Genomic DNA, 24,150 nt, shown 5'->3' on the forward strand with positions numbered 1-24,150 from the left:
TTTAAAATCCCGAAAATAGGCAATTATTAATAAGATTACATCTTATCTTAAATTAAGTACCCATATCAGACTTACACTAATGAGTTATCAATTTATCTTAAGTACCATTTTGACTAACACAGGTGGCTCGACCATTGTAGACGGCGATACGGCTCACCACCTATCACGTTGGTTTAACAGAAAGCTCGGTGAGGTGTGGGTACTTAGTTCATGTTGCGACTACTCCATTGGGATACAATTGTGAACTTATTTTATCATATATCTTATTCCTAGATTAGGTACCACTAGGGTCGAGTACTTCCCAGATGACGCCCTGAACCGAAGTTCGTGCCTAATTGGACACCCTCAGGTCTTTGTACCGGCCGGGTGAGAGACCTCAGTGCTCCCTATTTGTCCGGCCAAGTAGTTAATGTCATATGAGGCAAATCTACAAAAATCTGACCCCACCACAAGCACAATAGCTATGACATTGTCCGCACATGTTAGCTGTGACCTTGCGCAAGCAGGAAGCGAGATATCTCCATCTACGATCATCATGGGTCACCTTGGGCTATGGTAGTGATGATATTGCCAAAATCATCTAGTTTCCTCCTCTTTATTGTATTTAGCAATTTTTATTCCCTTTAATCTTAAGAACGCAGTGCTAGAAATTGAGTTACTTACTGTAATTAATTATTAAACAATTAGAAATAAGAGTCACACGATTTTAAGGGTCTGAAACAGCAATATTGTTTTGCAAAGTACTCGTATACGTAGAAAGCTCTCAATTGTGTATTATTTTAATCAAAGAAAAATTATGAAATTTTAATTACTAAATGAAAACATCTTTCTATTTTTTATTTATAAATTTTAATCAAGTAAAACGTAATCATAAGTCGGATTTTTTATCACGTTTTGCTATGACGTCAAAGTGTGCTTTTGCGTACAAATTCCATAGTATTTCGCGTTTTGACGTTTAGTAAAAAGTAACTGATTTGACTAGTTGGAAACTAGCCTATTTGTCAGTAGGTACAGTCATGAGCAATATAATGTACCCACTTTAGGACTCTGTCGCACTAACATGTTTGACATTTAGTGAGACTTACAGTTCAATTTGTCAAAAAAGTTAATGTGATATGGTACCAAAGTGTATACATTATTAATGCTCGTGACCGTACTGCTATCATAATTGTTTACACTACTTGCTTATGGTCATCTACTGCTGACTGCATGCCTCATACGGTATATTTGCATGTCTCTATCCGACTCCACCATAAATACAACCCTGACATTGTCCATACATGTTTGCCGCAGCCTTGCCTTGCCAGGAAGCGGGTTATCTCCTTCTATGATTGTCATGGATCATGTTGGTATTGTCATAACGAGCCTTCTCCGTATATGGCGTTTCGTCTAAGGCAGTTATACTTCGATTGATTCGATACGAGTCACTTCCTGATCAAGTTGACATTTATGTGGTATGCAGTCACGTTGGGTCTGGCGACGGTTTTCTTGGTTATGTTAGGTATAACATGGGATTGGCATTTTGAAGGAAGATATGGGTAAGGGTCTTTGGAATGTTACCTTAGGTTGAAATTGAAGAATTTGTCTGAAATATTTTGCATACTTACGATTCTTCTTTTAAATTTTCAGTGTGATTGCGTGTCTTTTAAAATACATATAAAACCGAAACATTCTGAACAAATTAATACCACTCATTCTTTTAATGGATCGGATAAGATAGGTAGGTAGCATTTTAAAATGATTCATTATTTTGGTCAAATTGCAGATGTAATCAAGTTCGTTAAGTTTGTCATGTTTTTGAAATGGTTACTTATCTTAATATTATATGACAGCTTGATTTACTTTTATGCTACAGACCTCTATCACATATTCGAAATCCAAGGCAAGAAACTTATCCTTAATTTACATTATAACGCACTTGCTATCTAAACTTGTGTTGGCCGTACTATCCATCAAACCGTACCAACAATAAACAATAGGAATTTAAAACTTATCAAAGATCTAGAGTTATAATGATTGATTGTTTCGCTAATTCAATAGCTATGGTCGCCATTGCATCTGCAGGTGGTATTTTAGACCAATGATATAGGTTGTGCCTGTGAGATTGTTAGAGATCATCTAAAGTACCTTGTTAAACTTTAGAGCGGTTGAACTGGCTTTGAAGATTTGCAGTTTTAGTGTCTATTTATAGCTTAGTTTTAGAAGCATTTTATTTGCGGTTCAAATGTCAGTCATCGGCCGTACAACCTACACTTACATTTTGTAAGAATTTTGTAACAATTTTCACCCGCGCTTACACTTACACTTACATTTTGTACTCAATTAATAAACATGTTAAGTTACGTTAATGTAGATTTGTTGCTCTTTGCTTTTGCTTTAAGTGAGAAGTGAGCTAGTTACTCTGCTATACATCTGTCTTGACACATTTATGACTTCCTTATAAATTAATGAACTTAACATAGCATCACGATAGGTAGATGTATATAGTATATACACCCACTCGTCCTCAGTTTTGTTTAAGTCCCATGAAATAGGGGCGAGCCTATTTCCATTAACCGGGGATAAACCCTGGAAACCACGTGATATGAATTATCTATGATCCAAACATGAATTCAAACTCATAAGGTCGAATTATGTGGTTTAAAGCCCGAGTCCCGTGACACTGCGATGTTGATTACATGGTTCATTAACTCTTTGAAATGTGGCTTCATCTTCAAAGATACCATCATTACCAGTACCAGTATTTCGATCATGATTCTCATTCCCTCCCCTCATTTTCACTTTCAGCCCTCATTTGCAAGCTGGTTTCAGGTTGCGATGAAAGTGAAATGTACAAACTTGCACCAACCTTGAACTGATCGGCCTCTTCCGCCGGTTATCGAACTTTAATCGAGTCAAGTGTACGGACATCTTACTGTTTATACGTATCGATAAAATTCTCGATATTAATCGAATTTTCTTATGGCCCCAGTGGGTCAGGGGTATTCTCATCTGTTTGACTAAGTGCTGAATTGTTATTGCTTTATAAAGCTTGTTATTGTTGTTGTTCACTTTTACTTTATTAAGGAAATGTTATTTTTAGTACTTGGCCAATTGTGGCTTGTTTTTGTTGGACGCTTTACGTACGTTTACTTAAATTCACAATAACAAGTGGTCAATTAATATTGAAGTGTGTGGAGGTATCTTTGAGTTTGAATGTCTTATTTGTTATAGCACGATTAGAATGACATAATATATCTCCGATACTTTTATTGCTAAAGAGATATTGCATCTCTTTTTCACTAGACGATGTTCTTTATCTCTTTCCTGCTGTTATTTTATATTATGTTCCATCTGTTTCTGATTTTAGTTTATTGATTTGTTACCTACTTTTTCTTTAACACGAGCCTTGCAGTAAGTATGTATTATTATAAGTAGCTAATTATTTTCTTCTTTATTTCTGCTCTTGACAACTAGTAAAACTGTCTCAAATAAGCAAAAACGAAAGATTATTTCTAATTTGATACCTATTGTTATAACATTTCGTGCTCTAGCGTCTGCACTATTATTTTCATCAGCATTTAAGGTTATTTTTACACATTAAAGCTTCATTATAATAATCTGTATCTCACTTAGTTTATTATCAGCCTGTAGCACTCTGTATGTTGCAGCTTTAAATATATTTTTTTGTATTTTTAAAGCTCTCTATCCATTTCGAATCGACTGTATAGTTTTTATTTATTTTTCTTTTGTATCACGATAAACTTTATGAATGTTAACTTGGTGTAAAGGGGTTTGCATTATTGCATACCCGCTTTTGACTATGTAGTTCAATACACTAGACTACTTTTACTAGAGTTCACTGTCATCATTCATTTAACACTCGCGTCGGTGTAGCATTTCCCATTCTTGTCTATCAAAGGCTAATTCTTTAACTTCTTTGTTCTTACAAAGACTTCACGACCATTTGTTCCATGCAATCTCTTCTTGGTCTTCTCCTTCCTCTCTTCTATCTTTCCTTCTATGATGTTTTTAATAAATTCGTCGTGTCTTATATTACGTGTCTGATCTTCTTGCCTCTTCTGTGCGCGATAAGTTTGACATTTGTCTCCTTTAGCTTACTGTATAGATCACTAAATATATGTAATACGAATTTTAAATCTTACAAAATCTCTTTAATTTGTATTTGAACATCGGTTACATCTATTATAATGTTTTGTACAGTAAGATTTACTTACTGGCTTATATAGATTCTAGTTTTTGCAATATTTCAACAAGTGTGAAGTCCTCTCTCACCAAGTTCCGAGCAACACACTTATCTCACTACGTCGAGGTACTAATTAACATTTTGCTAGTCTTAATGTTGCCGTCAGAACGTTATCTGCGAACATTTCTTTCCTATAGTGTTATTATAAAATACTTGATTAACAATTTATATTGAAAGACGACCTCTGTGGTTGAGCGTTGGGCTCACAATCCGAAGGTCCCGGGTTCGATTCCCGGTGGGGACATACCACAAAAAATATTTTGTGGTCCCTAGTTTGGTAAAGACATTACTTCGGAAGGCAAGTTAAGCCGTCGCTTCTGGTTACTACTTATTGATGTAAGTCTTTTCCTCCTCCTCACACACTGACTGATGTAAGTATGTAGTCGTTACATGAGCCATATCCGGGCCTTTGGCGGCTCAATAATAACCCTGACACCGGGGTTGATGAGGTTGGTAATCCACCTCATAACCCACACGATATGAAAAAGAAGAAGAATAGTACAGCCTTTACAAGTCCCCACGTAGTATGTAACATAACCACTTATTGTCCATAACTAAACCTATAATACAATAAAATCGATCATGAATAATCGAATCATTGATAACAATGAGGTGTAGGCGATGCCCTTGGTCTAATTAACCTCGATTTTTAAATCGATTCTCTATGGAATCGAGACGCGAATCGATTTGACGCCGGCGCGTGGCGCAATGGGTTGCAGCAAACACTTATTACGTTGTCATGAATATGCATTAGAACTGGGAAATAATTGACAAGTCTCACTTTAGCTGGTGCTGGAACAAAAGTTATCGTATACTCTTGTATTTCATAGAGAGTACTGTGATGAGTTTAAAAATCCCTGCGTCCACGTTGGTAACTAGATTTACCTAATCAACTGGTCTCTTAACAACGAGAGAAGATTTTTCTTTCGCTGTTTTGTTACTAACTGTGGAAGCAGAAGGTCCGCGGTGACGCAGAATTATTTATCCATTTTCGTACATATATATACAAGGTATTAGTGACTTCGTAACGAATACTTAGGTGGATGATTCAGACCATAAATAGTTAATAGCAAGTCGAATTTTCCGTCGCAAAGTTTCTGATTTGAATGTATTTTAAAATTATTTTCAATTCTATACTTTTGCGATGGAAAATTCCACTTGATATTAACTCAGAATAAAGAGCTGAATCATCCCTCTGAGTATTAGTTACGATTTCACGATGTCGTATCTCATTTGAATAGGTTGTCAAGAAGTATATTGACTATTTATTTATATCGTATCATTAAAACTAGCTCAGCCTCGAACTGTGAATGTTTTCACAGAAACCGCGTCTTCCAACAACTAAGTTAAGACGCCCTGTTGAATATGCATAAGAACAAGGAATTAATTACCACACTTTGCCAGCAGTTTCTACCAGTTACCAAATGCGAACTAAAACTGTCAAAGGTTGCAATAAACTCAGCTAGAAGACAACTTACTATAAATTATTCCCAATGTTTTGTAAGCTTGTCGAAACGTAATTTATAGATTTTTAACCATTAAGAAGTTGATGAATATTTAACATAAGCTCATCTCAACTAGGGATCACAAAGTTATTTTTGTGATATGTCCCCACTGACATTCGAATCAACCACTGGACCAAGGAGGCCGCTGGCCGTAAGAAGCGTTGATGAGGGTGAACTGGATGCTTTTGGCCAAGAGATAGATCGCGGGATATGTAGACAAAGGCCTATAAGCTAGAAAAAAAAATGTTCTTAGTCATACAACAACACGTGTTCGAGGAACAATAGTAGAGAAGACAGTCGCGTGCGCATCCAATGAATCATCCTCCGAGATTAGGACCCAACATTTATTAATGGCTTCATACTCTTCGGTGGGAAGTGTTATATCCAATACATGAAAGGCGGCGCGTAGGCAGCGCCTATACTCCACAAAAGTTTACTTTCAGCTTCTAAGCACACGCTTGGAACTAGCTAGCGAAACCTTTGTTGAAAACTGTATCAGTGTGTTCTAAGCAATCGTACAAGTTGGAACGTAAGTTTAGTCGCGTGTTTGGTAGTAAATATAGGGAGTTGTGTCGGTTACTTTGAGGTGGAGGGTACAGTGTAAAGACTTATGAGGTAACACTGATAATCAGTCATTTAGAAATTGCATCGAAAACGATGATTTTTCTTAACCCACACTGTATCGGTGATTCAGTGTTGCATCGACAGGAAATGGTCGAATGTTTCTATAAGTTCACCTCTCCCTATGGGGTAGTCAGAGGTACAGTCATGAGCACTTTACACTTTAGTTCTCTGTCGCACTAACATATTTGACATTTAGTGAGACTTACAGTACAATTTGTCAAAAAAGTGAATGTGACATGGTACCAAAGTGTATACATATTAATGTTCGCGACCGTACGTCCATCGCAAGATGAACTAGTAAAACAGAATTTGCGACGGAAAATTCCACTTGATATCAACTCAGAATCATGGTCTGAATCATTCCTCAAAGTTTTCGTTATGATGTCACTAACACCCTGTATAATTACATAAACATTCATATTCTTATATTATGCATTCGCCAAAAATAATATCAGGCAACTCGGTGTTGCAGTAATGCGCTCATTACGTATGGACGTGGGCAGAATATTAAATTACTCTCGATCGATAATTAAATGTTCCAACTTAAATGTAACCTTGTGATGACCGCTTCATTAAAAAAGAAAGAGCTGGGTTCCACTTGGGGCCCATGGAAAGATACTAAGTTGTAATTCTTCAATCAATCAATAATTCTTTATTGCACACAGACATAACGAATAAAATAAACACAATAGGAGGCCTTATTGCTAAATAGCGATTTCTGCCAGGCAACCTTAGGGTGAAAGGAGTTTATGCATTGGAGCGCGGGATGGTGGAATACAAAAAAAAATAATAATAATAGAAAAATAAATAAATAATGATAGATAAATTAAACATTTAATACCAACGTAAATTTGATATTTTATATATTCTATATACATACACATACATACACACATACACATAACCCATACAATATAATACATATAAAGGAGAATAAAAAAATATTCTTCTTCTTCTCTCGTGTGGGTTGTGAGACCAATGATCAACCTCATCAACCCTGGTGCCAGAGCTACGATTGAGCCGCCAAAGGCCCCTGACATGACTTATGTAACGACTGTATTACTAAGTATTAAGTAAATAACAGCCAAGACTAACTTCTTAACGTGCCCTGCGAATCACGGATCACCTTACTTTCAGACAATGTGGAATCTCCATAAATAATTATAATAATTATCTTTTTGTTGATGTTTATTTCTTGTTGGAAAAATTCTAAATTATGCAAAACTCTAAGCAGTTTCATATGTATAGAAGCTGTTTTTCAATTATTATTTTTAAATCAATCGGAAATAAAGCATTAAGTATACTGTTTTGGTGAAAGTAAAATCCGTTAGTTTGTAAATAATGTTTTGATTAATGTTCTTTCTAATGAAATGTCAATAAAATAATCCATTTCCGGTTAGCCGCCATACTGGTTTAGGACAAGGGCGGTTTATAGTACAGCCAATTAAACCAAATTGAAAGTTTGGGATGGTAAAAGTGAAAATCGATTAGTTTATGAATATGATCAAGGTATCGTAAAATATCATTTTAAGTCAACAACTTTTCTTTTTGTTTGAGAAATGGAAAGTTTTGGATTAGATATTTTGGGAATGGATACAGACTTATGGGACCAATTAACGAAATTTCACGAGGATAAGTATTAGAAAATTATAGAAGCAGACCTAGAAAGCGATGGAAAGACGGCCTGCGCAACGTGATAAAATTACCGATCTATTCAATATATTTTGTCGGAATCGATAAGTTTGTTTTTTCCCTATCATGTATGCCACGTGAGTTTGTTCGTATTTTGACAGAACGACATGACTTATTTGGGTTCACATATGCTAATATCGATTGGTGCTAACCAATCGACAAAACGACATAATTATATCGTCAGAATCGATAAAATGACCGTTACAAAATTTTATCACGTTGCGCTACTGGACGGGTTTGAGACGGATTGGAGAGAGATCGCTCAGGACAGGGAAAAGGAAGGAAGCTTAAGCTAGTATTAAAAATAAAAAAGTTACTATTTTTAATTTATTGTAGATTTACCTAGGATGGCCGTGAGCGCTGAGGGCTTTCACCTAACCAGGTATCAAGTTTAAAACAACATTAAATAAGGGTTCCCAGTAGGGTGAGAACTCCATACAAAAATCTCATTTTTATCGTGTGCCTTCTAACTTATGTGCGAGAGAGAGAAATCCGTGCGCTGTTCCTCTTTCTCCTTAGCGCTAATTACCATTTTAAATAAAGAAGAAAAACTAAAGTAAGACCAAGAGGGGGTGAGGTATGCCCGATACGAATTGGTGCGGGCGGAGAGTTACCGTTCTATAAGTTGTTGTTGTATTATTCTTTATTTTGTGCCTAGGCCAAGGGTCTCGTTTAAGAAGATTGTATTGTGTTGTTGGAGAGGGTTGTTAAAGGGTTGTGCTGTTGTTGTTGTTGGTTGTTGTGTTTGTTATCTACTAAAAAGTACAAGGTGGAGCAAGCCTGCAAAATTTTGGCTGTTGCGAAGATGTCTTGTTTCCAATAAAACTGCAAATTTAAAACAATAATAAACAACGTTGTAATCGTTGTAATGACAACATTTCGTTGGACAACTCAATGCATTAAAATTAATGCGCGCTGATTATTGGAATCACGATTATTGCCAGATTAACTTGGACATTCATGCAGCCATGTCTGTTGGTATTGACTATGTAATCTTGTAAAGTAAATAAATGTGAAACGAGAAGACATGGTGAAAATTATTACGGGCCCCGCGGCATGAATGTCCATAAAATGTTGATGAAGATATAGTTAAATTAGTGAATGACGATTTTCATCAATCAATGTCATTATTATCCAATAGCAAGCCACTCAGTTCCAATGCAACTCATACGCTCAGAATGCTATTTCTTTTGGAAAAGAAATGTTCCGATTTGTTAGTATACCAGCACACACCGGACACTTCATACAAAAATCTCTTTCTTACCGTGTGTTGCCTAACGTGTAACTGTGAGCGAGACCAGTAATGTGCCGTTCCCGAGAATTTTCCCATAGTGGGAATGTTCCCATTGTAAAAACTCTTTAGTACGAATACAGCCTCCGTGGCCTAGTGGTTAGAGCGTTACGCTCACGATCTGGAGGTCCGGGTTCGATTCCCGATGGGGACATTGTCGAAATCACTGTGTGAGACTGATCTTTGTTTGGTAAGGACTTTTCAGGCTTGAGTCACCTGATTATCCGAAAAAGTAAGATGATTCCGTGCTTCGGAGGGCACGTTAAGCCGTTGGTCCCGGCTATTGGCCGTAAAAACACCTCCACCAACCCGCACTGGAGCAGCGTGGTGGAGTATGCTCCATACCCCCTCCGGTTGATTGAGGGGAGGCCTGTGCCCAGCAGTGGGACGTACTCGTATATAGGCAGTTTATGTAGTACGAATACTGGCTGCTTTTCTTTTGAAATTGTTCTTTCTTGGATGCTGGTCTTGTCTGTTTAAAGGCTAGGTAATAAAGCTCTTTCTACATAACTTTTGCGCTTTTTACTGCCGGGAATATTCCTAAGTGGGAATTTCCAGAAACGGCACACCACTGAGCGAGGCACAGTCCGCGCACTCTTCCCTTACTCCTTACTTATTTAAGACTAAAGTAAGAGGCCTTTGCCCAGCAGTGGGATAATCCAGGCTAGTGTAAAAAAATAACTATTTTTAATTTATTGTAGATTAACCTAGGGTAGCCTAACAAATGGTAAGCGCTGAGGGCTTTCACCCAACCAAGTGCAAAGTGTATATAACAACATTAAATAAGGGAGCCCAGTGGGGTAAGAACCTGGGAACCCAAATCCCGAGCACTCCATACAAATTCTCATTTTTACCGTGTGCCGTTTAACACGTAAGTGCGAGAGAGAAGTCCGTGCGCTCTCTCCCTTTCTCCTTAGCGCTAATGACCATTTTAAGTAAAGAAGAAAAACTAAAGTAAGACCCAGAGGGGGTTAGGTCAGCGCCCCATGCGAATTGGTGCGGGGCGGAGAATTACCGTTCTATACACAGTTTTATTTTTTATTCTATACCAGTCTAGTGTATATACAAAAGTAATAAAACATCACCTATAGCTATATTTAGAGATATAAATCAACGTCCAGTGCTAATCACAGATCAAACGGTCGAGCTGTTCTCGGCTCATTACCAGACCTTGGTAGAGTACCTATATGCAGTTTGTCACTCCATTTAATGCCTATTTGCGTTGTGTCTCCGGGCGAAACTGGGTGTCGGGTCTGTTGTTGCTTAAGCTTTGATACTTTGAATTTATTTCACTGTGAGTTAGATTATCTAAGTACTTATGGTTAGAATATTTTTTTGTTGTAAACATTTGATTTGAAGTATGTTTTGCGTAGCATAGCACAGATGTATCGTTTTATATTATTTCTTATGTTTATTAAAAACGGTAAAGCATTTAAATATTTATGTGAGGTTTTGCTAGATGCCAGGCAACTACCCGAAACTCTACACCAAATGTGTTAACATTAACAAAAATATTTTATCAAAAAGTATTAAGTAAGAGTACAAGTACCGTTTGGGAGCTACGATGCCACAGACACACACATACACATTTACACACACACACACACGCACGCACGCACGCACGCACGCACGCACGCACGCACGCACGCACGCACACACGCACGCACGCACGCACGCACGCACGCACGCACGCACGCACGCACAGAGACACAGACACGTCAAACTTATAACACCCCGTCGTTTTTGCGTCGGGGGTTAATGACCAATGCTCACGTATTTCATACGAGACGTCCTTAACACTCTTGTGAGGAAAATATTTTTTTCTCTTTGACGACGTTTATTGGTGACGTTTTGTAAATAGTACCTATCATTTGAAGTCCAGACCAGACCAATAAAGAAGATAGGCGTGGCTGTTCCGTCCACTGGAGACATAATTGCTATTCTCGCTTCGATAATAATAAGTCCAACAATCCATTATGATATTAGTAGGTACCAATTGTGGCTATTAACCATTATGTAGAAGCTTATAATCATACTGCACTGTAATCTCTAATATGAATATAAATCAATATAATAAATTGTAGGTTTACATAACTTATACAGCGTCACAGAAACAATTTACCCAAAAAAATTTGACCTGTCGATCTTTACTTTAGTAGTCATTAGGTACTTACACCAAAGGTTCACTGCTTTTTTTTTATTAATGTCCCTAGGCAGTCGTCGCATTTCGGAACACGTACAAATACTAGTTTCCATTAGCATCCATTGGCTACTTCACTACCTAGTCAAATAAGATACTTTTTACGAAACGTCAAAACGAAAGTTTTCTTTGGAGTTTGTATGGAAATACTGTCCTGTGACGTCATCAATAAAAGCGGTCAAAAGTCGTACTCATTGTTACTTAATTCATAAATAAAATTAGAAAATTAGTCGAAAAGTGAAATGAGTTTGATTTCTGATCATGTTAGACGGGCTTATATTTCTAGATTTTTTAACATTTTTTAATTTATTATTGACCTAGGCAAATTTTAATACCCTATTGTTAGGTTTATTGTGTATCAGAATTTGAATTCAGAACGACGAACTTACTTTATTGTTTCATCAATAAATAATCTACTTAGTTCGGAATTCAAAATTGTGTATTCGAATTTGAATTGGCTACTTGATAGTTGTAACAATAAAATATGAAATATAATGTCAGATATATGGTAGTTTATCATTTAACGATAATTATCCAATAAGTAGTTTCGTTTTTTTAAATCATTTTTAAATATTTAATTTTTACAAAATAAGAATGCGATTTGTTATTTGTGTATTAATATTTTAAGAAGCATAAAATAAGCGTTTGTATTTTTTTTTAAATACTTATACGAAAACTGTTAAGAAGCCAATATACAACTAATTACTTTATTCTTTTACGTGTAAACTTCAAAAATAAAATATAAGCACTATAAATATACTTAATATTAGAGGACCTACTCAGTATTGGAATAATTACAGAGTATTTCATGACCACTATTGTTAGAATTACAATAATAGGTACATTTGCTTAGTTTATAAACTGATCACAATCCAATACTTAGCACAATAAATATCAAAATAGCGATTAGTAAATCGTGTACCTTACAACTGTGAATTCGTGCGTAAGCCACGGAGTATGGGGTTTTACAAACACCAAGACCTTGACATGGAATTTGTGAAATATTTTAAAGGGTACTAAGTAAACTTAATTTCTTCACTTATTTATTATAAATAAGTTATTTAGTTAAGCTCCTACCAATGAGGGACTTTACAAACCACGATCCCTTATAAAAATATAGATAGCGTACAAAAAAAAACTTAATTGCTTAATTTACATAGTAACCTTAAATAAAAACGTACTTAATTCCTAAGTAATCTTAGGGTGGTATTAATAAACTAATCTCAGCTTTGAGATTGCCCTCAAGATAATGTCAATGTGACAGTTCTTATATAAAAACAGGGACTTGAGCGTAATCTTGAGCGCAGTTTCAGCTGAGATTAATTTATTAATACCACCCCTAATTTCCCTACGTCATAATTACATTATGTCTATGCTCTCTCGATTGGATGCTTCGATATCTAGTACTTGTCACTCTTTGCCTTGTATACAGTGTTAGTGACATCGCAACGAATACTGAGGGGGATGGAAAATTCCACTTGATATTAACTCAGAATAATGACCACTGACGCGAGTGAGATGGCGCACAGAGTAATCTATTTCAAAGCCATACTAGGACTCCTGTCCTCCGCCTCTGAATAGTACTGACAGTTACTGCTGCCCTCTGTCAGGTTCCAGGTTTCAGTCCCTGTGACTTGCCCCTTCCGTCCTGCATTACCGTACCGATGGTTCCCATCTCTTCCTCTCCGAATATTTGATTAAGCATCTTAATTATTATCTACAATCTCAACCTGTCTTATCGTCATTCTATATCGAATGCCCCAAGCAAATTGGCGACGAACCAGCTCAAAATGTCAACCAATAGGGTATTATGTAGTATGCTAATATACTGCGCAATGCGTCCGCGCATATTAGCATGTGGTATTTGTGCACAATGATTTGCACAAGCTATGGACTCTGCTGTGAACTTTCGTATGCTAATTACGAGGGTCTGAAACCGTTGAACTCAGATTTTGATGTATGTATGAGTGTGTTTGAGTGAAAAGGAAAACTGTTTTGGATTGCAATAGAGTAATGTCCAACTAGTGAAATCAGTTACTTTTTACTAAAGTATGTAGTCTTTACATGAGCCAAGTCAGGGGCCTTTGGTGGCTCAATATTGACTTTGGTTGCTGGTCTTACACCAACACGATAGAACCAGAAAAATAATTGTTCATAGCTTTAAGCATCCAGGAATAATTCAGAATTAATCCAGGAAATGGGATTGTGTTAATGGTGTCCTACAAATTTCCGCGCTTAGGCTTGTTTATCCCGTTTTCCTGGCTGTGTGTACAGCAAAGATTACTGCATAAGCATACAACATATGCATATAGAATTTCTACCTCCCAGTTGGTTCTAATAACGTTGACGCTGTTGACGAGTGCTTACGACACAATTCTCTATTTGAAACAACAGCATTACACGTAGTGACGTACTGAATTTGGTAGGCTACAGTAGATTAATAGGTAATGAAGTAAGAAGCTGCACTTTCACATTGTAATCTTGAAGCTTTCAAGGTTAGGTTAGATCATCGTTCAACCTCTCACGGGGCGAGGAACCACCAGACTCGTCGATTCGCGTCGGCGATGCTCAAGTACGGGTTGGTAGGCACATAAAATATCTTGGCCTTATCCTGGATGGTCGGTGGGATTTCTGGGAACACCACAATCGCCTGAACACCAGAGTCGAGAAGGTGATTGGCGCACTACATCGCATACTACCCAATCTCGGTGGACCGAGAGAGGGAGTACGGCGCCTCTATGCCGGAGTAGTGCGATCGATGGCACTCTACGGTGCGCCTGTTTGGGCCTCTAGCCTGACAAGCGACCAACGGCACAAACTTAACAGTTTACAGCGGAGAGTGTCCATCAGAATCGTGAGGGGATATCGCACGATATCATACGAGGCTGCTATGCTCCTGGCCCGATGCCCGCCTCTAGACATCTTGGCGGACATGGATGCGCGAACGTACCATCTTGCTCGCAGCATCCGCCAGAGAGGAGAGCCTCAGCATGCTGTGGAGAGGCTCAAAGAGCACGAGCACCTAAAAGCGCTCGAGGAATGGAGAGTGCGACTCGAAGGGCCACGACCCTCACGACAGCGAGTCGTCGGGGCAATACTTCCATCTTTTGCCCCGTGGATGGATAAGTGCTGGAACGGCTCGTATCGGCTGACGCAAGTGCTCACCGGACACGGCTGTTTCGGTCACTATCTACACAGGATTGGTCGCGAAACATCAGCGCAATGTCATCACTGTAGTGACGATGAGGATGATGCCCAGCATACGCTGGAAGAATGTCCGGCGTGGAACACGGAACGACGCACCCTGATCTCAACGATTGGGGCTGATCTTTCTCCCCCAGCAGTAGTTGCGGCTATGTTGTCGGGAGAAAGTCACTGGAGGGCCATGGTCACTTTCTGTGAGTCCGTCATGACCCAGAAGGAGGCTGCGGAGCGAGATCGGGAGAGGAGGGATCCCGCCCGGAGAAGGCGACGTCGGCGACGCGCGGTAGCGGCAGTAGCCGTGGCTGTCTAGCCGAGTCCGCCCTGTAGCACCGGGTGCAAGAATAGGGCTACGGTACCCCCTGCCTGTCGTAAGAGGCGACTGAAAGGGGACACTGGAGATCGTGGGTGGTAAGGGCGGGGGCCCGAACCGCTCAACACACGGTCTCCGGGAGGGACGGCAACGCGACATGGCCTCGCGTTGCTGTAAATGCGGGATGGCGTAGGGGTGGGGACCTACCCCGGGACGCGCATTTTTTATAGCAGGCGCGAGGGAAGCACCGGAGCTTCCCGACATGCGCAGCAGAGGGCCATCGGAGGGGTTTTAGTCGGTAAGAGTCCGACATAACCTCGTCACTCCCCCGGGCGGCGAGGTATCCATGAGGATTTCCCCTTCGTTACAAAAAAAAAAAGGTCAAATCATCGTTGCGGAAGTACTCGTATGTTTCAGCGTCCTGGTAACTTAGGACAAGACGGAACACCGTTAGTTTTTAGTGGGTATACCGGGTGGCGATATCCGGGGAGTCCCACATAACCACGTCCCACCCCCGGGCGGTGTTGTATGCCTAACGCATTTCCCAAAGTAAAAAAAGGTCAAATCATCGTCACCTATCAAACGCGAATCTATGTGTAGATAAAAAGCTTTCTTTTACAAATGATCAAAAACTTACATTCCTCTTCTCCATTGTTGCAGCACGCAAACGCCGTCCGAGATTCGGCCCGTCTGATCCTGGAATCACCAGCTCCGGAATCCGAAGACGCCCTCACCCTGGCCAGAGCTCTTCGCACCAGACCGCCCGTGAACATGCTACCAGCAGCCAAGGCAGGCACGTTCTTCGCAAGAGACAACTTGTCCAATTTCATCGACTGGTGTCGGAAAGCTCTTGGCATCCTTGAGTGTCTACTCTTCGAAACCGATGACCTATGCCTTCGAAAGAACGAGAAGCATGTTGTCTTGTGTCTTTTGGAAGTGGCCAGAAAAGGCGCGGTTCTTGGCATGCCAGCTCCTCTTCTAGTCCAAATGGAGAGGCAGATAGAAAGAGAATTAGCAGGAGAAGAGTTGCGACCTGACGATTCTGCACTTGGTTTGGTTCCCCTCGGTCCTCAACCGCAGTTGGTAACGAATGACTTGAGGAGTCTGGATGAGAGAGTCAGGGATCTGGTGGAGAGATGCTCGTGCCCCACTCAGTTCCCGATGGTGAGGGTGTCTGAAGGAAAGTACAGGATTGGAGACACGAGGCTGCTGATCTTCGTCAGGGTGAGTTCTTGGTTTATTACATAGATACATAAACTCACGCCCGTCATTTTGAGGGTGGGCAGAGCTACAGTAATCAGAAGATAACTTGCACCAATTTGGTACTAAGTCCTACGAAGGATATGATAAGATTTCAAATAAACTGTTGCCGGTTCTACTCAAGGATATTATAGCTTTCTAATAAATTATCAGATGAATAGTTGCAGACATTATCCCCATCATAAAAACAGACCTAGCACCAATTTGTTTGGGTTTGGTTGTACAAGAAAATTCGTCTTCTATCGATTTTTTGGTACCTATTTGAGAGAACTGGGGGTTAAAATGGCCACATCGAAGCAATTCATCTAAAAAAGCAATAATGCAATAAAATAAGTGCGCAATGCAAACAAATTTCAAATAGCAATATTGCTTTTTTAGATGAATTGCTTCGATGTGGCGTTTTTAACCCCTCCTGATTAAAAGTTTATTTTGGATCAAGATCAAAACCTTGTTAAACTTAAATCACAATAACAATAATCGTCACTGGTTTGTACATTTCCCGAGGCAAATCACATTATTACTTTGATTATAAGAATAAATTTAACAAAGTAGGTAGGCACCTACCTACATAATAACTTCATAAAAAACATAATTATTGAAAAAATAATACAAAATAAAGTAGTCCAATCAAGAAAATCTGCACAATATGGTGACAAGATGCCTAAAAAGGATATTAATTAAATTAGTTGAAGTATTAATATTGAATGGCTGGATAATAAAACGTTTGTACAAGGTGTGAAGTAGAACATACGCTAATCCGCGATAATGTATGTAAAATATGTGCGCATGCGTTTCCTGCTTGCCTCCATGCGCTTGTAGTGTTGTCCAACTATCGATAGTAACTTTAGATTCATTATCGGCAGTTTAGTAACTTAACGGCCTCCGTGGTCCAGTGGTGGTTGGGCTCACGATCCGGAGGTCCCGGGTTCGAATCCCGGTGGGGACATATCACAAAAATTACTTTGTGATCCCTAGTTTGGTAAGGACATTACAGGCTGATCACTGATTGTCCGAAAGTAAGATGATCCGTGCTTCGGAAGGCACGTTAAGCCGTTGGTCCCGGTTAGTACTTACTGATGTAAGTAAGTAGTCGTTACATGAGCTATGTCAGGAGCCTTTGGTGGCTCAATAGTAACCCTGACACCAGGGTTGATGAGGTTGGTACTCCACCTGACAAACCACACGATAGAAGACAACAATTTGCTACGAGAGAAGCCTTGCCGTGTTCGAATGTCCGCTGTCAGAATGGACCATCCTGCCTTGTACACACGTAAAAAATATACGTATGATAATTAAATGGGCTAAGATTTTTTTTGACGTGACTTATTGTAGATTTGCCGCAGATGGCATTAATTACTTGACCGGACAAATGGGGAGCGCTAATGGCTCAGCGGTACAACGTTTAAGACAACAGGCGTGAGGGTGCCCAGTTGGGCGCGAACCTCGTCTCAGGGCGTCGTCTGAGAGGAAACATATTGGAAAGAATTAATCGACCCTAGTGGGTCGATAGCGATAAGCGCTGATTGAGGGAAATCGTCGACCACGTCGGCGGGGTCGGTATCGGGGTCCTGAAGTGTTTGGTGTCGCGAGCTGATTGGCCGCCTCTATCGGTCGTCGGGATCGTATATTACGTCCTTCGGGATCGTATAATACATATTGGAAATATGCATCTGCTAACATTTCAGTACTATCGATAGTAGCCAAAAGGTTGGCATCACTATGCGCTTGCGCATAATATGCGACAGGTGCAATTGTTGAATTGTCGTATGTTTGTCGTTTTACTTGCATTTTAAGCTCAGGCTCGACTAAGCTGCTACACTTGAGAAAATATGTCGAACTTATTTTTGTTTACTGTTGGTATTTGCGAAGATTGTGCTATAGGTATAAATATATGTTATACTAATTAGACTGAGATAGAATAATAAAATAAATATTAAATAGTAGGTTTAGTACGATCTACTCTGAACCGGTGTGCGTGTATGAAGCTATTGACTAATGTGGAGGAAGCAAGAGAAGTGTGTCAGGAACATGGGATGATCCATAGGTTGTCTGTGACCTGGTGACCTCTCCTGACATAAAAGCTGGATCCGCTCCTGGCAGGATCGAAGGAAATGGAATTCCATAGTCTCTGTTTACCCCATACCAAACCATAGTATTTTTTATACATGAACTGAAAATAATTAAAAAAAGAACACTAAAATTTTCATGAATTTTCCGACAAGAAATTCCACTTGATATCAACTCAGAATCATGGTCTGAATCATCCCCCTCACTATTTGTTACGATGTCACCAACATGTATAGGTACTGTACACCTCTGCCTACCCCTTTTGTGATACAGACGTGATGCTATGTTATGTTTATTTTTATTCCTGATCATTATGGAAAAGCTCTCTTATTAGTGGGATGCATAAAGGCTGTTTATGTAAGCAAATGATTAACTATCAATTACGATTACTTATTCATTTATGTCGCTGTAAAATCCCGTTTATTTGCTTTATTTAGTATTAAAATAAATACTAAAGTGGCAATTCCCATGCAAGTGTTGTATTTACATAGTTATTTTATATTTTATGATGTTATAAATGTGGTGGTACACTAATGGATGTTATCGCTTCAATCACTGTGTTTAGCAAGTAAAATTGTTTTGTGTGCTATTCAGAGCAGCCCACGCAACATAAGTTCGTACATATCGCGCGCGACGCGACAAAAATCACGTGACATATTTTTTTTTAAGAACTACTTGGCCGGTTGTTTAATTTTTCACTTGTAACTTTTATCGCGATAACGAATATGGCGTTCTAATGTCAGTTTCTTCACCATTGAAATTGAATTAATTTAAGAATATTTGAATGAACATGTGAACGTTTGACTTTGACTTTGAATTTACACTTTTTCATTGAACGGATATGGAATAAGGCAATCATAAAATTAGATTACATAGATATACGGACCTTCTCTACATAGAAAGCATTCGCTGCTTTATTGGTCGAAACCCGCGGTATTTGTCGCGTCTAGGAAGATAGCGTAACCCATGAAGCGGCAGCTGGTTATTTGTTTTATAGCCCCCTTATCTAGTGTTGAGTGGTTTATAATTAAGCTCAGAACCTGTGATTTTGTCGCTAATAGAGTGGTAGAGATGTTAGATCGGTCGTAAAAAAATATATTATTAAAAGACTTCTCGGTATGTGAAGTTATTGGGTTTTGTTATTATTTGAGTGCTTTTGGAAATTAAATTATACGGCCAAGTAGTTAATGCCATTTGTGGCAAATCTACAATAAGCCACGTCCAAGAAAAGGAAATTAAATCATGATTTGGATTAACGACAAGAGTTATATGTATAGCCATCAAAGCATTTTAGTAAGTAAATAAAGAACGGCTGAGGGGTGCTTTGGGTGGTAGTGTAGAGGGTCCTGGGGTGTTAATCTCGCTAGGGATTCTCACCAACAATCACCAGGAAATGCCGAAACGCGCACGCCAGGGGAGTGCGAACTCGGGCTACAGGGCGCCTACCATCAAGTCCTACACAGTACGTCCGCGTCCTCGCCGGCATAGCCCTGCCCCCTTCAGGGGCGTACACCCTGGGCAATGTTAAGATCACACACGAGTTTCGCACATAATATCCACCTCGAGCGATCTTAACAGCCATCTTAGAGTCTAAATGCGGAAAACAGAGCCCACTAACATAACATAAAAAAACGGCTGACAGCTACTTCTCGGTCATTTCTTGATAACTGACAAAGCAATATGTCTGAGTTAGTAGAAGCGCTCGTCTCTGGCGCTTCATTGGCATGTGTTTCAGTGGCAACTTTTCTAGTATAGTTTATTGGTCTTGTGGTACCTACACCGGCTTGCTTCTCAAACCAGGAGCGCCAGTTAGAACCCCGGTACTGGACTTGCGCCAATGAGTTATTAATTTATATTAAGTGCAGTTTTCACTAACACAGTTGGCTCGACTATTACAGACGGCGATACGGCTCACCACCTATCACGTTATTCTAACAGAAAGCTCAGTTAGGAGCAGGTCCTCAGAACATCTTGCGATAGATGTACCTCTGACTACCCCAATCGGGATTATAGTCGTGAACTTATGTTATGTATTACTCACTTCATGGTCTAACCTACTAGTTTCCAATAAATATCGTGGGAAAGTTCTAGAACCTTGGCAGTTTCCATTGAATCGTTCACCTCGCCATCTTTTAGGTCGGCCTTGCAACCCTCGATATGGCAGACCAGATCTTCGACCAATGTAGCGTGACCCTTTCTATCTAAGTAGCGGGACCAAATTTGGGCTCTCTCTATTTGGTTATATTGGTAAAAAAATCATCAGAATCTATTTATAAAGTCCAGTGTTTATAGACCTTATACATTATGTTTCACATTGTATTCTCTTTTTGTACTGGCAGCATATAATTTAGAACAATACTACGTATAGAACGGCCATCCTCCGCCCCGCACCAATTTGTACCGGGCGCCAAGCTAGATTTACCTCACCCCCTCTGGGTTTTACTTTAGTTTAAATGGCCGTAAGCCGCCTAGGAGTGAGGGAGCACGCGCGGATTGGCTGTCTTACTCGCACTTACGCGTTATGCGGCACTCGGTAAGATTGACATTTTAGAGTTTCCGAGGTATGTTGGTACTAAAGACAACGTATTCGTGTTCAGCTGCTTATAATCCTGGGCACCGGACTCTCGAACATGGTGGACTTGTCACTTACGGCCTCCGTGGTCCAGTGGTTGAGCGTTGGGCTCACGATCCGGAGGCCCCGAGTTCGAATCCCGGTGGGGACATATCACAAAAATCACTTTGCGCTCCCTCGTTTGGTTAGGATATTACAGGCTGATCACCTGATTGTCCGAAAGCAAGATGATCCGTGATTCGGAAAGCACGTTAAGCCGTTGATCCCGGTTACTACTTTCTGTTGTAAGTATGTTATCGTTACAGAGCCATGTCAGGGGCCTTTGGCGGCTCAGTAATAACCCTGACACCAACGTTGATGAGATTGGTATTCCACCTCAATCTTAAGACTTCAGTTTCTAATATGGCTTTAAGTCTTTTGGTGATTCGTATCTCTGTCCACCCTGATAGGAATCATGAATGTTTTCGTGTCTGTTTCTTCATTGCAAACTTTACAGCCCACAACAATACACTGACCTACCTAACCCTACCTATCCATCATTTTTTATCAAATCTAAGGGTCAAGTCATATCGGCCAAGACTTAAGGTCGCTCACGCGGTGATACAAACATTCGATTTGACCAAACAAGGAATCAAACCGTGAATGATTCATCGGCGTCTATATGTGAATTAGATTGAGCTGATCTGGCCTTTGATGATAGGTGTATTGAAGTGGAAGCGAAAACAGGACCCTTATATGGTCAACTTGACGAGGAAATAAGGTACAAGGCCGCAGACTTCACACGTTGGACCTTCTATGGGTTAATTAAAACTGTCTAAGACTTGTTTTCTCCAATATTGGATTTTATTACGTTTCATTGTGGCCATAAAACTTGAATATAGCATTTAGTAAAATAATTATATTGATGAATATACACGTAAACATAAGATCACGCCTATTTTCCCGTTGGGGTAGGCTACGCAGAGACCACGGAATTCCACGATTTGAACGCGAAATCTCTTCAAGAGGATAGATTTTTCGATTCACAGCGAGCTCTCAAGAGCAACCTAATAAGACACCACCAAGTCCATTAAAATTTTGTTATATTAGTACAGTTTAGGAGCTCGGTGGCGGCGCAGCGGTTAACGCGCTCGTTCTGCGATTGTTGAAGTAAAGCAACTTTCGCAAAGGCCGGTCATTGGATGGGTGACCACAAAAAAAAAAAGTTTTCATCTCGAGCTCCTCCGTGCTTCGGAAGGCACGTTAAGCCGTTGGTCCCGGCTGCATTAGCAGTCGTTAATAACCATCAATCCGCACTGCGCCCGCGTGATGGTTTAAGGCCCGATCTCCCTACCCATCCATAGGGAAGGCCTGTGCCGCAGCAGTGGGGACGTTAATGGGCTGATGATGAGTACAGTTTATTGTGTTTGTACCAACTTGTGCAATAATATGATAAATTACTGTTATTTATAGAGATTTTAGCTGCAGAGAAGTTAGTCTCAACAGACTAGATGTTGTTTTTCATTATAAAAATGTCGTGTTCACTTGTAATTGACTTACACATTAGTACTGTTTTAGTTTGTTTAATTATGTCCTAACTAAATGTTATAATGTGCATAGCTGCAAGTGATCCATTAAATAAATATATTCCACTTACTACGATGACCTCACACACCACTTTCGTCACTTTTATTGAAGTAACCTAAAACATAACTACGTAGTTATCTCTTCAGATGAGGAGTAGCTTTCTGTTTAGTTATATTTGTGAGACACACAACAATTTAACGTAGCATCACGTCTGTATCTCCGAAGGTGTAGGCAGTGGCATATACACCCACTCTGCCAGAGAAATACATATTCAGGCTAAATAGCTTATATTAGTTTAACAATATAACCTACAATCATTTATAAAAGCAGTCTTATTCTTACAAAAATCGAGAAAATCTAAAATCGCTAATTCTTTTGTTACAGATCCTCCGGTCGCACGTGATGGTGCGTGTTGGCGGCGGTTGGGATACGTTGGCCCACTATCTGGACAAGCACGACCCCTGCCGCTGCCGGGCCCAGCACAGGACCTCTCTGTCCGCCCGCCTGGCCCGTCCCAAGCACGACCTTGCCGGCGCCACTGTGACCTACGAACGCCCAGACCCTACCCCTTCAGGCCCCACCTCGCTCCCCTACAAGAAAGACTACGAACCCACATCTCTCCCATACCACACCAGCAAACTATATAACGAAGATTCTAGACCCCACCATTACCAATCAAACAACAGACTTAATGAACCCACAAGTTTGCCCTATTTGGGAGAATTAGACAGAGCGTCTTCCCCAAGCCGAAGACATTTGGTGCCAAGAGCAAATAGTCCGGGAAGGAAATCTTCATCCCCGGACAGGAGGGCCAAAGTTGTTGTGTCCAATCACCTTGTGCCCACTCCTCATGGTATAAGGAATAAAAGCCCCAGGCCTGTTTCCCCGGCGCCTCAAGCAGAAAGTGCTTCAGATAATGGTTCCGAAGTGTCTGATGAAGGGTATAGGAGTCTGGGTGTGGTAGCGGGGTCAACGCAAGGGTCGCCGTCGACCAAAACGACCAATAGATACTCACTACACAGCCAGAACTCTATTGAAGACGCTGAATATAATGGTAAGTTCAACTTCCAAAGCTTTCAATATTATTTCACCACCACCAGTAATATAACAATTTTGGGAACCATTCCTTTGAGTCTCTCATCTTTTGGATATTCAATGAACCGTATCGAAGAGATAAGGATGTATGTATTTACTTCGCCGTAACGACATCAAAGCTTCCTCGAATTAGTCTGAGTATGAGCGCATCTCTTGATAAGTGAACGATGTGCTCCAAATATCTTCAAGGTAGTTAGTTATAATCATCTGCGAGTGTGAAATTCTTTGATCTAGGTAGGTATCTAAAGTGGAAATATGTTGATTTTCATTTGGCATTTCAATCGATAGGTAAATTATGATGCACAGTACTTACAGTGAAAGATGGATAGGTTACATAATTATTATACTTCTGATCCCTTAGTTCATTAACTAAGATCACGATATGAGGTGACGAAAATCATTTTTTCTATCTAGGTTTCTTCATTACCCAAATAGTATAAACGTAAAACATTGAAAATAATTGGATTCCTCTTATTTTCTTTTTATGCAATAATCAATAAATCAGAAATCAGAATTAT

General features: G+C 39.8%; 1 protein-coding gene across 1 annotated transcript in view; it reads left to right on the plus strand.

The window, feature by feature from the left end:
- Window positions 1-24,150, plus strand: part of LOC126376208 (GAS2-like protein pickled eggs) — a 140,606-nt gene that overhangs the window by 99,444 nt on the left and 17,012 nt on the right. The window contains exons 3-4 of the mRNA XM_050023461.1: window positions 15,733-16,296; window positions 22,922-23,591. Coding sequence (XP_049879418.1) covers window positions 15,733-16,296; window positions 22,922-23,591 — 1,234 coding nt within the window. The remainder of the gene's footprint in view (window positions 1-15,732; window positions 16,297-22,921; window positions 23,592-24,150) is intronic.

The sequence above is a fragment of the Pectinophora gossypiella genome, chromosome 20 (assembly GCF_024362695.1).
Source record: "Pectinophora gossypiella chromosome 20, ilPecGoss1.1, whole genome shotgun sequence".
In the NCBI taxonomy this organism is placed as follows: Eukaryota; Metazoa; Arthropoda; class Insecta; order Lepidoptera; family Gelechiidae; genus Pectinophora; species Pectinophora gossypiella.